This window comes from Pinus tabuliformis, chromosome 9 (genome assembly GCF_031772625.1).
Source record: "Pinus tabuliformis cultivar Carrire ecotype Pingquan chromosome 9, CPIR1, whole genome shotgun sequence".
Classification (NCBI taxonomy): Eukaryota; Viridiplantae; Streptophyta; class Pinopsida; order Pinales; family Pinaceae; genus Pinus; species Pinus tabuliformis.
The window spans coordinates 1,532,317,942-1,532,332,227 of NC_142307.1; the positions used below are offsets into that span (position 1 = coordinate 1,532,317,942).

Consider the following 14,286-nt stretch of genomic DNA (forward strand, 5'->3'; position numbering starts at 1 on the left):
CGGACAATAGCTACGAATCGGGGGACGAAAAATGGGAACAGGAGGCGCCATTCTGATATCTACTGTATCCATATCTCGGCCTGATGGGCCATTTATTTCCATCTGCATGCTGATTAGATTTCGACTGCAGTGAGCCTGGATCCGGGCCCAATTCATCACCTGGCTGGTCCTTGCGCCGGCGTTTCTAAGTGAGCCCATTAATGCTCTTTGAGAACACCCGCATCCGGGTCATAAAACAGTTTTTGCATAAAATGGTTTTTGGAAATGTTTGAGACCACTCAGAGCAATGATGGCACTGCACAAAGGAAGTTTAATGCTTAGCCAGGTGGATGGGATTAAAACAAAATTGAAAAGGCCAACTTGCAGTCCGAAAAGGGTCAAGCCCTAAAAGAGACCTGAACCTCAGATCAGAGTATGGTGGAGGGACGAAAGGCCTAAGAAGGTTTGCTAGATTTTTGTAAAGGCAAAGCCTTTATAAACCAATTGTATAAAATGGTTTTTGGAAATGTTTGAGACCACTCAAAGCAATGATGGGACTACACAAAGGAATTTTGTGCAAGGAGGCTATCACATCAACCCAGGAACTTGCGTGAAAAGCAATTATATTCCTCCTCCCTTACAGTGACTATTGAGAAAGTTCCTAGAAAGTTACTATCACTATTCAAAGGAATAAGAAACTTTACTCTGTTCTTTCTTGGGTTCAAAGAAAACTGAAGAGTAACCATGACTGTCAAAAAGCAATAAATTAGATGTCACAAGATTAAAGCTAAAGATAAGACAGAAGAATACTAATATGGAATGGAATTTCAACAAAGGGACATGCCATTTTGGAAACATACCCTATAACATGACATAGGTCACAATCAAAAGCTGAAGATGGTCCATGAACCAAAATAGATTTTATATTTTTTATGCCATAACAGGGCCAAAGAAGATTGGTAAGCTAGATACTCTCACTATTCAAAGGAATTAAAATGTTTAGATATTTGTTTTCACATATTCTAATATGATCCCACTGTAGCAGAGTGAGGTACAAATGTTGGAGAATTCCTAAAACAATCGAGATTTTTTCAATTTTAGGACTCGAACTCAGATAGTCAGATTGCTGCCACTCCTCATTCCATATTTCCCTGCAGATTTGATTGAATGAGGCCTTCAAGCATCAATGTACCATTACAAGGCACCATGGCCCGTTGGCAGAGAAAGTAAGTTGTGAGCTGAATTGTTATCAGGTCACGGAAAATCATCACAACAATACTTTGCCCTAGATTCTCTAACACCATGAATTCCATCTGATCCTTTTGTGAAAATATTGCAATAGTTGATTGCAGTTTGTCCATTTTTAAGCTCAACGAAGAGTAATATATGTGGATGTTTAGATCCCTTTTGATTTCCTGTTTGTCGTGGGGCCACTTCTCACAGCTGATTAAATCGAAATAAACATTACCTCGGTTATTACAAGTTTCAAATGTGAATTCAAACATGGCTACAAGGCTGCTTTGAAGGAGGTTTGGTCTGATGTGGATCTCACATTATAACTTGGCAAAAGAAAACTCTTCACTCTGTGTGTCTGCATTCGTTGACATGGGATATTGACTTGTAACCTGTGTGTCCCCCTGTGCCTCGATAATCAAAATAGATTCAGCACGTTGGGGAGAATAACTTGGAGATGTGTCCATTTCCAGATCCGATGCTTCATATTCTGAGTGATAATAGCTCTCAGATATCTCTGAAGTATTAACGTCTCCCATTGTTTTGTATCTGCGAAGCAAGTGCAATGGAGAAGATCCACGGATTGGAGTTGTTTCCCCACTTTGAAACCCAGAAGACAACACTGAGCGGCTTGCGATTCCAGAAGAAGAATGCTCTGGCTTTCTATGTCGTTTCATTTTTTTCTTAGCAGTTTTATGCCATTTCTGTAAGGCAATGGCTGTCTGTTCTTCAAATATAGCCTTCTTCATGTGAGAACCCATCTGCACAGGAACATCTCATCAGTTTTGAGAGCACTACCCTAAGGTTTAATCACAGCAGGATTATTTGAACAGTCCTGAAGCTCACTATCACAAAATCAATTCGCCTAAAGAAAAATTCTGCCAATCTTTCAACACAGTCACTGTGTCTTTTTCTCTTGTTTTCTTTTGACATGGGTGAGACTACTAACATAAATTTATTGAACAAACAAAAGAAAGCTCTAGAGTGGTCCTGTTTTTCTAACCAATTTTTTTTAGGGTTGCCTGAAGCCCACAACAGAGTGAATAATCTGTTCTGCCAAAAATAAAAATAAAAATTGAAACTTCCTAGTTCTTATTTTTCCCTAATAAATTTGTCTGCTGTGAGTTCAACTAATTCTCAAGTGACAACTTATCTCTTATTTTATAAATACTAGTAAGTTATTTAAGCATCACGCACTGTACAGCTTGGCTGCATCTATCCTCTGTACAAAGTAAACAAGATAAATCGACTGGTAGTGAAGACTTGACCAATGCAATTCTCCCAATTTATATTCATATTATTCAGCCTGTTCTGGAGTCTGAATTTCAGTTGATCCTCTCAACAACCCGAATTTGATGGTATCTTCGATGAACATGAAAAGACTCACCTGTGTTACAAGTGCATAAAGTGGAAGTGTGATGTAGCTACATAGAAACTGCACAGCAACCCTAATCACAGACACAAGCAGCCCAATGGAGTCCTCATCAAATGCAAAAAATGGTTACTATCAGTGTTCTCCATAGACAGCATTGCAGTCTGCTAGTACTAATCCAAAGCAGCAATAACCTAATTAAAACGATTACTTGCTTGCTTAGAATGTGCTCTCTTCATGTTTAAGGCAAGATAAAGATTTTGTAAACAAAATATGTATAATAGTCTACGGGTATGAATGCTCAACATACTTTCTTTTTCCTCCAAAACTTTATGGGGAAACTCAAAAAGTGATCACATACTTACCCAATGATGATTCTGATTATGATTAAAACAAAATTGTCATGAAAACAAGATCTCAGGCCAAATTCGTACTGCAAGCATAAAGTCAAATTTAAATAAGATGCAGAGATGTAGTAGAAATGAAATTCTAATGCTGTATAAACTGAAATTGATTTAGGGTGCTTGAGACTATATTTTTTTAAGTATTGAATTAATAGTGCATATAAATTTCATCAAATTCAGCCAACTTATAATTCAAGGCTTTGATTTCTAAATTTGACTCTGGTTCATTAACATGGTGATGCCGTGTCTCAAGTTTCAACCACTAAACTGCATCCCAACAAATGCAAGACTGCAAAATGCTACTATCATTAGCATAATATACCCAATGACTCTACACACAAGAATTTATTCTTTACTGAATGAACATATTGCTTACCCATATCCAAAAAAAGAATGCAAGCTGGAAAGCATTCTGCAGAACAGAAGTAACAATCAATCCATTGCTATTCCCATGAATATTCAGAGAATTCAGAAATATAGTTTGTCAATGAGAATTTAGCATGCACATCATTTGATACCTGGAAGAGAGTGAAATGGATCAAGAAAAGGACAAGTTGAGGGCGACCAAACCAAAATAGTTCATTCGTTGGCTGGACTACCGGAGTTCCTTTCAGTACATAAAGCCTATCTTGAATTTCTAAAGCCATCTCTGTTATTATAACTTGTAGCTTTGTTCCAATCAACAAAATTATCTGCACATTTTGGAAGATCAAATGGAAATAAGTTTTGAAGAATTCAATCAGAAAAACGTCCAAGATCATTGGTTCACATGATCAATGTACCCTCTCCTATGAGTAATATTTTTATGCACTTACAATTAAGGGAATAAACGAGATCCAGAAAAATGTTTATGCCCTTACAATTAAGGGAATAAACGAGATCCAGAAAAATGTTTATGCCCTTACCATTAAGGGAATAAACGAGATCCAGAAAAATGTATACCACCCTGCTTAGAGGAATACATCCCATCAGAGGGAGAAAGTTAGTTTAAACAATTGTGGACATCTAGAATGAAGACTTGACTTTGGAAGCAAGGTAGAGTACTGAAGATTTACCATTCACATTAAGAAGCAAAAAGATTATAGCAAAAGCCCACAAAGGAGGACTGCAGATAATGCATCAAGGGTGTGTTAGTTAAAAGTCAAGAACAGGTTTTCGAAAAAAACAGGGGGATGACAAACCAAGGTCAGACAAGGGAAATACTGTATACATAATTCTGTCTGAGACCAAAGCTGTTGTGAACACGGAAAAACGTTACTAACCTGATTCCAACTACGCTTTTGAAGTCATCATCCAAAGATCTCTTGATATATTTCTGAAAATCAAACTTGCTATTTGGAGCCAAGTGAGCCTGTACGTACATTTTGAAGTAATTAATACTTTAGAACAAATCAGATGCCTTACATGAATGAAGTTGGGTTTGAAATAAACAAGATGAGAAGGAAAAGACGATTTAAAGTGATCAAAACTTACAACGATGAAGCCATGGCGCAAGGTCACGTAATCAATTTTAGTTACAGACGGACAGAATTGACGAAAGAAGCATACCTGCAAATCTAAGGAAAGCTAATGTTAAATCAGATATGGATATTTCTCAATTAATGCAAATAGGGATATGGATATTTCTCAATTAATGCAAATAGGAAACAAAGATATATCCCTTGAAGATTTGGAATTGTGAATAACTTACCATCCATTTAAGAATCAGTGTTCGGCTCCAGAAACTCATATGGCGCTTTACAAATGAAGTTTCATGGGTTAATCTGAATCTTGCAGGATCTGTTTGGACCAAAAAGGAAACAAATTCCTCAAAACCCATACGGTGTTTTTCACACCCTCAAAAGCTTATCCAATCGCCCAAGTTTCATGTTGTGCCCTCTAAATATTTTAGTTTTGAAATCGAGAACTTTACCCAATCAGCCTATAACACAGTGTATCCCAATTAGAATTTGCACAGTTTCCAAACTGGCTTGGGTTATTTCTTTTAAGTTTTCAACCTGAAAGTATCCAGATGCTGGAATAAATACTCTTCTAGACAAACCCAGTTAGAAGAACCAAAAGAACTCACCATGTGAAAACTCATACTCCAATGTTTGTGTCTCCTGTTCCCATGCTTTCCAGCGCTTCATCTAGGCATCAATAGGATTTACAGATCTCACTGTTAACAGAGGATTTAAAAGCATGCAGATATCAAAACAATAAGATCTACTGCAGAAATTAAACTGAATAATATATATGGAGAAAACAATTTGTCTCCCCTTCCACTTACTTTTGCTCTTGCTAGGGCGACAATTAAGACACTATATAACACATGGAGAACTGCCAACAAAAAGATGAAGATGTGGAGCTGGTTCATGCCAGTCGGGGAGACAAGAGGATAGTTACCCTTCAAACAAAGAATGACAAATTATCAAATAAGTCCAACTTAGGATAAACATTTGAAATATATATTGAAATCAGAAATCCTATTTCAAAATGGTCTAAGTAACCCTAATTGCATGAAAAAAATCACTCAGAGAATCACAGGGCCTGGATAGTTATGCCATATGCAGTAAGACTAAGAGTAGGGTGTGGTATATACATGTGCGGAGCTACAATAGTTGCTATCCTCACCAGCACCAGCTAAGACACGCCTCCATGGGATCTTCTGTTCAGAGGACATGGATTCCCATAAACGTTTTCGGCCGTGCTCCTCCCCATTATCTACTTTCATGCTTTCGACAGCAGTGCTTTCGACGACAGTATCATTTGTCTTACACAGAAGCATAGTATCACCTACTTTTTTGGATATACAAATCATAGAAATGGGCTTCGCTCCAACTGTCAGTAGAAGTGAGATGAAACCAAGAAGCATCAATTCTGCAGCCCAAAATGACAAATTTCAGAAATATTTTCTCAGAGCACCAGAAATCTCATTCACAAATTCTAAGCTAAAAGAGATAAATCTGTTTGCATGAAATATTAGTTTGAAATCCAACTACAAAAATGTCAAAAAAATCTACCAATACAATCAAAACAGATCATTTCAGACATATTGTCAGCCCATGTGACCACCTCATGATAATTCATCAGGAAGCTCTACCCAGGAAACAGGATTTTTGGTAAAACATCAGAACTCCATAGAGCAAACCATTTTCAGATATATTTCTCATACAAGATGATTAGCAAGAAATCTCATGCAAGATAGACTGCAACAAGCATATCTGCATCAATCACATGGGGAATGTTAGTGGTTTGAAACATCTGTTACCTGCTTTCAGTTTTTCAAGTGCTTCATACAGGGCGTTCTTCTTTTTCCTCTTCAACCACTGTCAAATTGTCAATATAGTGACAGAAGGAGACTTTATCAGTACAGAATGCATATTGTATTCAAAACTTGTGTTCCCAAAAAAAAAAATGATCAGCTCTTACTTCTAATCACCAATCATATATGAGCACATTAAAATTAGGCTCTACCAGTGTGGTTTGTTGCTGAATACAAAGCCCAAATTTTAGGAAATCCTCACTAGCCAAAACAAAATGAGTGCAGAGCCGAAGTAAGATGCATTAAATTAAATAAACAGTCTACTGCTGAGACTGAAACAAAACCTTACGTTGCTAACATGATGAATACCCTGTTCAAGCAATAAGGAGATGACTACAAATCCCAAGCAAACAACTGCTACTGCCCATGTAGGAGTTTCGGCTAAAGAACGATCACTACTGCTGCCCCCTCCTGCCATATTCTTCTTTTCACAGGATTGATAACTGTTTCCCTTTGAAATTTTCATTATTTTATTCCATTTTGATCTTGAATTTCATAGTTTACATAACACTCTATAACAGAGCGAGCCAGCCAAAGTTACTTAATCAAATTCTATTGAATTTGAACATTATTCAATATTTTATTCTATTTAAACCTTGAATCTCATCATTCACAACCCGACAATCACCAATTAATCAAATCCCACTGAATTTAATAATGGCAAACAGCAATATCTTGTCCCCAATTTCTAGATCTTGAATTGAAGCACAGGCACTATCGGAGCAGGATCCCCAGCTAGCCTCTATATAATGTTGTCGCTGTGATCCAAGTCAATGCAAGTATGGGAAAAGGCCATGCCAGGTCGACTCATCTGCACCGTGTGGTTACAAATAATTGTTTCGTTTTCACTCATCTGCACTCTCTGGCTTGATTATCATTTAGGTAAATTAGGTTTGGAAAACTGCAGTCCATTGAATCTCACTATCCTCGCCAGCTAGCAGAATTGGAATTTGACAGGTTTGGAACTCCATTAGATCTTATTGTTTAGTATTTGCCATTTATACGCAACAACGACACCTTGAAACCAAAGCTACAAGATACTCAAATTCAAATAGATCATACAAATTAATATTGACAACTGCTATTCCAGAAGTTCTATATACAGTTTATCACATTTAGTGTCCAACATTAAACACCCGACTTTCTGGTATCAGGCTCAGAAGAAATTTATTAAAACAATAAATGGTTTACCTATCAATCACAGGGTGTAGAATAGCTTGCAGGAGGATAATGTTCAATCAAACTAAGCCTCAACTTTTGCACACATCTTTGAGGTCATTGTGAGAATTCTAATGAACAAGCAATCTCAAATTATTTCAACTAGAAAGTAAGGAAGGCTTTATAATTTCAACTGCCAAATTAAACATAGAAAACCCAGAAGGATAATGTGAAAGTTGAGCATTGTGTAGATAGTTGCATTGAAACATTTTAAGAGGTAAATTATCTTGTACAGTGATGATTACTCATACTTTATGAACATTGACAAATATCTTTAATAGTTTGCCTTCATGTTGTTACATTGATTTATGATGTCCTAGGTTTAATCAAATTGGAAAATTCATGTGTTATGTTTGATAAAGTTGGAGAGTTCATTCACAAATTCCAAATACAGTCAAAGGACACACAATAAACAGACCAAACGCAGAAGATAGTCTTCCACAATTTTCAAGTATTGATATCATTATCTGATTGGATACTCAAAGTAGAAAAATAAACAGATACATTCAAACTATTCACGTTTAGTGCAAATATGTAAAATGCAAAAGGGCAACCCTTACACTACAAGGTGGGTCAGTGCATCTCAAGAACTGAACCAATAAGAAGCAACCCTCGTAGCCACAATAATGACCCACATTCAAACCCTGGAGGCATAAAGCCTTGATCTTGTGTATTATTTAGTTGAGTTTGATGACCATGACCACATGTTAAGTGACAATGGTGGTGTAAGAAACAGTCTCTTATTCAGTTTGTGAACCCTACCGAGATCATGTGGAGTTGGGTTTCATAAATCTAAAAATGAGAGAAATGAAGACATAAATGGTACAAGAAACAGGTGTCTTATTAAGTTATTCAGGCTGTGGGCTTTACTGCAATAATGCAGAGTTGAGGTTTACAACTCACCATGCATCAAAAAACAAGAGAGAATTAAGGACGAATGGTACAAGAAGCAGGTCTTTTATTCAAGTTGTGGGCTTTACTGCAGTAATGTGGAGTTGGGGTTCCTTTTTACTTACAGATCCAACAATAAAATAAAAAGGAATGAGGGCACGGATGGTACAAGAAATATGCACTTTTTTCAAGTTGTGGGCTTTACTGCAATAATGCAGATTTATGAAAGAACGGTACAAGAAACAGGTCTTTTATTCAGGTTGTGGGCTTTACTGTGATCATGCGAAGTTGGGATTCTTTTTCTCTCACAGAGCTATACAAAGGGCAGGAATGAGGACAAGTATGGTACAAAAAATTGTTCCTATTTATTCAAGCTATGTACTTTACTTCAATAATGCAGATTCATAAGGCTGTTTAACTTCACTTCAATAATGCAGATTCATATAAGGATGGTATAAGAAACACGCCTCTTAATCAGGTTGTCGGTTCTATTGCAACCATGAGAGTTGGGGTTACGGTTCATGAGCTCCATACCACTATCTTGAGTTCTACGACAATATTGCATTATTCGTATTTACCTGGCACCGTGAGACAGCACAGTCTACAGTGTCGCTTATCTTAATAAAATGTCATTGGTGGGAACTTATTCATTTAGACAAAGTTTTTGTCTTGTTCTAGAAGACTACCCTTCTCAGGCATTTCCTCCCAAGTTTCTAGTCTGGTTATTACTATCCTCGGTCTTCAATTCGTCCTTCTTCCTTAAGGCTTAAACTACAGAAAACGGTCTTGTACATCAAAGTACCATTGGTCCTTCTTCCTTAAACTACAGATAACAGTCTTGTACATCAAAATACCATTGCTAAACAATGCTGTTGTAAATCAAACAGGTGGGCTACAGTGAAAATGGTTAATTAACTTAACAGAGTACTTTCATCATAGTGCATTACATTTATATGTGCTCTAATAATACTATATGAACTCACCAGGCATATGGAACAAGTTAAGTCAATATCCAGTTTGACTGAATCAAGAACAGTGCAGGACAAAGAACCCTGGAGGCATAAAGCCTTGATCTTGTGTATTATTTAGTTGAGTTTGATGACCATGACCACATGTTAAGTGACAATGGTGGTGTAAGAAACAGTCTCTTATTCAGTTTGTGAACCCTACCGAGATCATGTGGAGTTGGGTTTCATAAATCTAAAAATGAGAGAAATGAAGACATAAATGGTACAAGAAACAGGTGTCTTATTAAGTTATTCAGGCTGTGGGCTTTACTGCAATAATGCAGAGTTGAGGTTTACAACTCACCATGCATCAAAAAACAAGAGAGAATTAAGGACGAATGGTACAAGAAGCAGGTCTTTTATTCAAGTTGTGGGCTTTACTGCAGTAATGTGGAGTTGGGGTTCCTTTTTACTTACAGATCCAACAATAAAATAAAAAGGAATGAGGGCACGGATGGTACAAGAAATATGCACTTTTTTCAAGTTGTGGGCTTTACTGCAATAATGCAGATTTATGAAAGAACGGTACAAGAAACAGGTCTTTTATTCAGGTTGTGGGCTTTACTGTGATCATGCGAAGTTGGGATTCTTTTTCTCTCACAGAGCTATACAAAGGGCAGGAATGAGGACAAGTATGGTACAAAAAATTGTTCCTATTTATTCAAGCTATGTACTTTACTTCAATAATGCAGATTCATAAGGCTGTTTAACTTCACTTCAATAATGCAGATTCATATAAGGATGGTATAAGAAACACGTCTCTTAATCAGGTTGTCGGTTCTATTGCAACCGTGAGAGTTGGGGTTACGGTTCATGAGCTCCATACCACTATCTTGAGTTCTACGGAAATATTGCATTATTCGTATTTACCTGGCACCGTGAGACAGCACAGTCTACAGTGTCGCTTATCTTAATAAAATGTCATTGGTGGGAACTTATTCGTTTAGACAAAGCTTTTGTCTTGTTCTAGAAGACTACCCTTCTCAGGCATTTCCTCCCAAGTTTCTAGTCTGGTTATTACTATCCTCGGTCTTCAATTCGTCCTTCTTCCTTAAGGCTTAAACTACAGAAAACGGTCTTGTACATCAAAGTACCATTGGTCCTTCTTCCTTAAACTACAGATAACAGTCTTGTACATCAAAATACCATTGCTAAACAATGCTGCTGTAAATCAAACAGGTGGGCTACATTGAAAATGGTTAATTAACTTAACAGAGTACTTTCATCATAGTGCATTACATTTATATGTGCTCTAATAATACTATATGAACTCACCAGGCATATGGAACAAGTTAAGTCAATATCCAGTTTGACTGAATCAAGAACAATGCAGGACAAAGATGGTTTTTCACCATCAAAGGTTAGCGAATAGTCCTCCGACAAATCAGACACAGGAGTTACATCATTGCTAAGATTCATTGAGTTGATTCGGAATGCAATGAGTTCATTCAACCAGGGAGACTGAAGAATCTCCCTGGTTGAATGAACTCATTGCATTCCGAATCAACTCAATGAGACTTAAGTTAATGAATTCAAACAAATCAAAGCTAGTGAATTCCAACAAACCTAAATTGATGGAATGAAACAAAACAAAGCTACTGAATTCCAACAAAGCTAGATTGATGGAATGAAATGGAGTGATTCCATGCTTACCTGCGTATTCAGGGGCCAGATAACCAAAAGTGCCGGCCAGCCTGGTTTCAACAGAAAACTTTCCATCAGGGGCCAGCTTGACCAACTCGAAATCCGAGACCTTGGCCCTCATGTCGTCGCCCAGAAGAATATTAGAGGGCTTCAGATCTCTGTGAATGAAGCTCGTCTGTGCAAGGCTGTGCAGGTACTCAACTCCGCGGGCGACATCGAGGGCAATGGAATGAAATGGAGTGATTCCATGTGTACCTGCGTATTCAGGGGCCAGATAACCAAAAGTGCCGGCCAGCCTGGTTTCAACAGAAAACTTTCCATCAGGGGCCAGCTTGACCAACTCGAAATCCGAGACCTTGGCCCTCATGTCGTCGCCCAGAAGGATATTAGAGGGCTTCAGATCTCTGTGAATGAAGGTCGTTTGTGCAAGGCTGTGCAGGTACTCAACTCCGCGGGCGACATCGAGGGCAATGGAATGAAATGGAGTGATTCCATGGGTACCTGCGTATTCAGGGGCCAGATAACCAAAAGTGCCGGCTAGCCTGGTTTCAACAGAAAACTTTCGATCAGGGGCCAGCTTGACCAACTCGAAATCCGAGACCTTGGCCCTCATGTCGTCGCCCAGAAGGATATTAGAGGGCTTCAGATCTCTGTGAATGAAGCTCGTCCGTGCAAGGCTGTGCAGGTACTCAACTCCGCGGGCGACATCGAGGGCAATGCTAAGCCTCTGTTTCCATTCTAGCGGCCTCAGCCCGGCCGCCGCCCATTCAAACAGATGCAGACTCAGCGGCCCCTGGGGCATATACTCGTACACCAGCATCTTCTCCCCACCGTCGATACAGTACCCAAGGAGACGAAGCCGATGCGCTGCTCAGGCAGTTAAGGAGTTGCAGCTACCTCAACATAATCCAACGACTCAAGATGGCTCAATCATCTAACATATCATCTAATGGTGTAAAGTAATGACACGTAGGCAGAGAGCAAAGTTGATTTCAGAGGGGAACGCCTTACGGCGTAATTATAGATAGTGATAGAAACGTAATATTAAGAGTGAGCAAAGTTGACCGTTGCATGCCCTTACAACATGCAAAGTACTTTTTATGGTAAGATCTTCAGCGATCTACTTCTATTTCTTTTTTCCATTTTTCCCAAGTCTAAATGTGAACTCAATATCAAGTAAATCTATGGTCAATTTCTTATTTCCATTTTTCCGAGGTCTAAAAGTAAACTCAATATGTAAACTACACTTATGGTCAATATCTTATTTCCGTTTTTCCATCTCCAAAAGTAAACTCGATATGTAAAATAAATTTATGGTCAATATCTTATTTCCATTTTTCGAAGGTGTAAAAGTAAACTTAATATCTAAATTAAATTTATGGTGGGGTGCCAAGATGTAAGAGTAACAATTATTGTACACCAATTACTTTATGGTAAGAGCAATTGCTATTTATTTTTTCTAGTGTAAAGTAAAGTAAGATCAATATTTAAAGTAAGTTTATGGTCACACCAAAGGTAAGAGTAACAATTACTCTACATCAATAAATTACTATTATTCACTATTTTGTGGATGATATAGCCAAGAAAATTTTCTTCAAGATGGTTTTCAGTGGGGAGTTAGCAACCTGTTGCAACGACCAACTAGCTTGTTGTGTTATTTTTCTGCCACTTGAGGCAGCCATGTGGTCCCTCACCCATTTGTCATAATCGTATGTTTGAAGGTGGGCCTCCCAAACCTAAAGGTATGCCTTGTCATTTGATAATTGAGTATTGTAGTTTGCTGATCATGGACACTTATGGGCATAGATTAATGGGGGGATTTGGTGGAAAGAAAGAGCTAGGTTTGTGCTCGTCCCCTAGACCCCTTTTGGATATTAACCTTGGATTCTAGTCTTGTGGGATTCTTTTCACTGACCATTTGGCTTTAGGGATGATATTTTATGGGAAACTCTGATTTTATTTGTGTGGTTCCGCTCCCTCATCCACATATATTGCCACCTTTCCACTCATTATAACCTCATTCATCATTTCTCTCACCTATGTCCACATAAGGCTAGCTCTCCCCTTCCCCTTGCCCACACCTTGGGTCAGGCCTAGAATGATGCCCCGGAGTTTGATGCAGTTGAAAAGAAACGTAAAAACATAATTGGCCACATTCAATAGGGAAATGTACCACAAAATGCAAAAGATGGTCGGACAAATACATTTAGCACGTGGAAAAAAACCAACACATGAGCTCTACCCCCATCATCATGACCATCACCTTAGTTACTACAAGCCCTAGATAAGCTTCCTTTATCATTTAGGAACCCATGATTGTCCCAACCCCTAGTGGGCAATGAACTGCCCTACCTTAAAGGGGGTATCTACTATCCACTACCATGCCTCACACATCATGCTCTTACCCCTTGAGTCTCGAGCAGTTAATTAAAGACGAATCATAAAAAAAGCCAAAGGCATATAAAGAAGGGTGGAAAAATCAAGGTCGAGGCACCTCATGTACCACGATTGCTCCCTCCTATACATTATATACCCAAGTGTGGGCTTCCCTTTTACTAGCTACCCTTGTAATCCAACATGTGGCCCGGGGCTGCCCCTTTTCATTCCCTACTCCATTCATCTCTTTATCACACGCCACCACCTTTTAAAGGATGTACCTTGGACAAATTACCCCCTTTAGAAGTAGAAACCACCTAATAAGATACTTGGTTAACCCATTTGGAGCTTGGAGACATTAACACATGCCAAAGCTCATTTTGAAAGGGCATGCCATTATGAAGTCCCCACGTGTTTTCCATGGTTTGTAAGCTCATTTACTCAATTTATTTGATGACCTGTTGTACTAGAAGGCTAGGGGACACATTGGATCTTATGCAGGATTGCAGGAGGTCTCCATCTTGGGTTTGGTCTCCCTATACAGAGTCCTAATCCTCCAGAGGGCTATATTGGCACATGTAAGGTGTGTATTGAAAGCCATGGGCCTCCACAACAATAGAAAACACTCCATGGATCCCTAGAGATTTTCAAAGATTGCTCAAGATTCACCTATTGGACGAGGAAGATGCACCTGGTTCACCTTTGCCCAGCCAACCCCACAGTTGTACCATGCACTTGGCAGATGACCCAAGACTTGTATGTTGATGTGGCATCACTTACACCATCATCTGAGCCCTTACAGATGGTCTAAAAGCATCTTCGACTTACTTGGAGACCCATGAGGCCACTTGTGTGCTT

At 38.6% G+C, this 14,286-nt stretch overlaps 1 protein-coding gene across 4 annotated transcripts; it reads right to left on the reverse strand.

Annotated features, from left to right (window-relative positions):
* Positions 1-1,519: 1,519 nt before the first annotated feature.
* Positions 1,520-11,237, reverse strand: LOC149154453 (MLO-like protein 9). 4 transcript variants are annotated; one of them, XM_089438742.1, is made up of 15 exons: positions 11,062-11,237; positions 6,239-6,296; positions 5,570-5,847; positions 5,258-5,374; positions 5,057-5,117; positions 4,679-4,767; positions 4,462-4,536; positions 4,251-4,339; positions 4,044-4,093; positions 3,894-3,934; positions 3,507-3,680; positions 3,365-3,400; positions 2,950-3,017; positions 2,600-2,660; positions 1,520-1,973 (listed from the first exon to the last, which is right to left on the reverse strand). In XM_089438742.1, exons 1-15 carry the CDS (start codon positions 11,125-11,127, stop codon positions 1,533-1,535), a joined length of 1,704 nt encoding a protein of 567 aa, XP_089294868.1. In that variant the 5' UTR covers positions 11,128-11,237; the 3' UTR covers positions 1,520-1,532. The 4 variants fall into 4 exon arrangements, with proteins under 4 accessions (XP_089294868.1, XP_089294867.1, XP_089294869.1 ...); XM_089438741.1 differs by lacking the exon at positions 11,062-11,237 and adding an exon at positions 6,582-7,336; XM_089438743.1 differs by lacking the exons at positions 2,600-2,660; positions 2,950-3,017; positions 11,062-11,237 and adding an exon at positions 6,582-7,337.
* Positions 11,238-14,286: the final 3,049 nt, after the last annotated feature.

Bases quoted from the DNA above. Each gene is read 5' to 3' on its own strand.
- LOC149154453 (XM_089438741.1), bottom strand. From the start codon at position 6,758: ATGAAAATTTCAAAGGGAAACAGTTATCAATCCTGTGAAAAGAAGAAT. The intron at 3,681-3,893 runs GTAAGGGCATAA...CAAAATGTGCAG, and splicing joins TCTCGTTTATTCCCTTAATG to ATAATTTTGTTGATTGGAAC. The intron at 3,018-3,364 runs GTAAGCAATATG...TTATGCTTGCAG, and splicing joins CATTCTTTTTTTGGATATGG to TACGAATTTGGCCTGAGATC.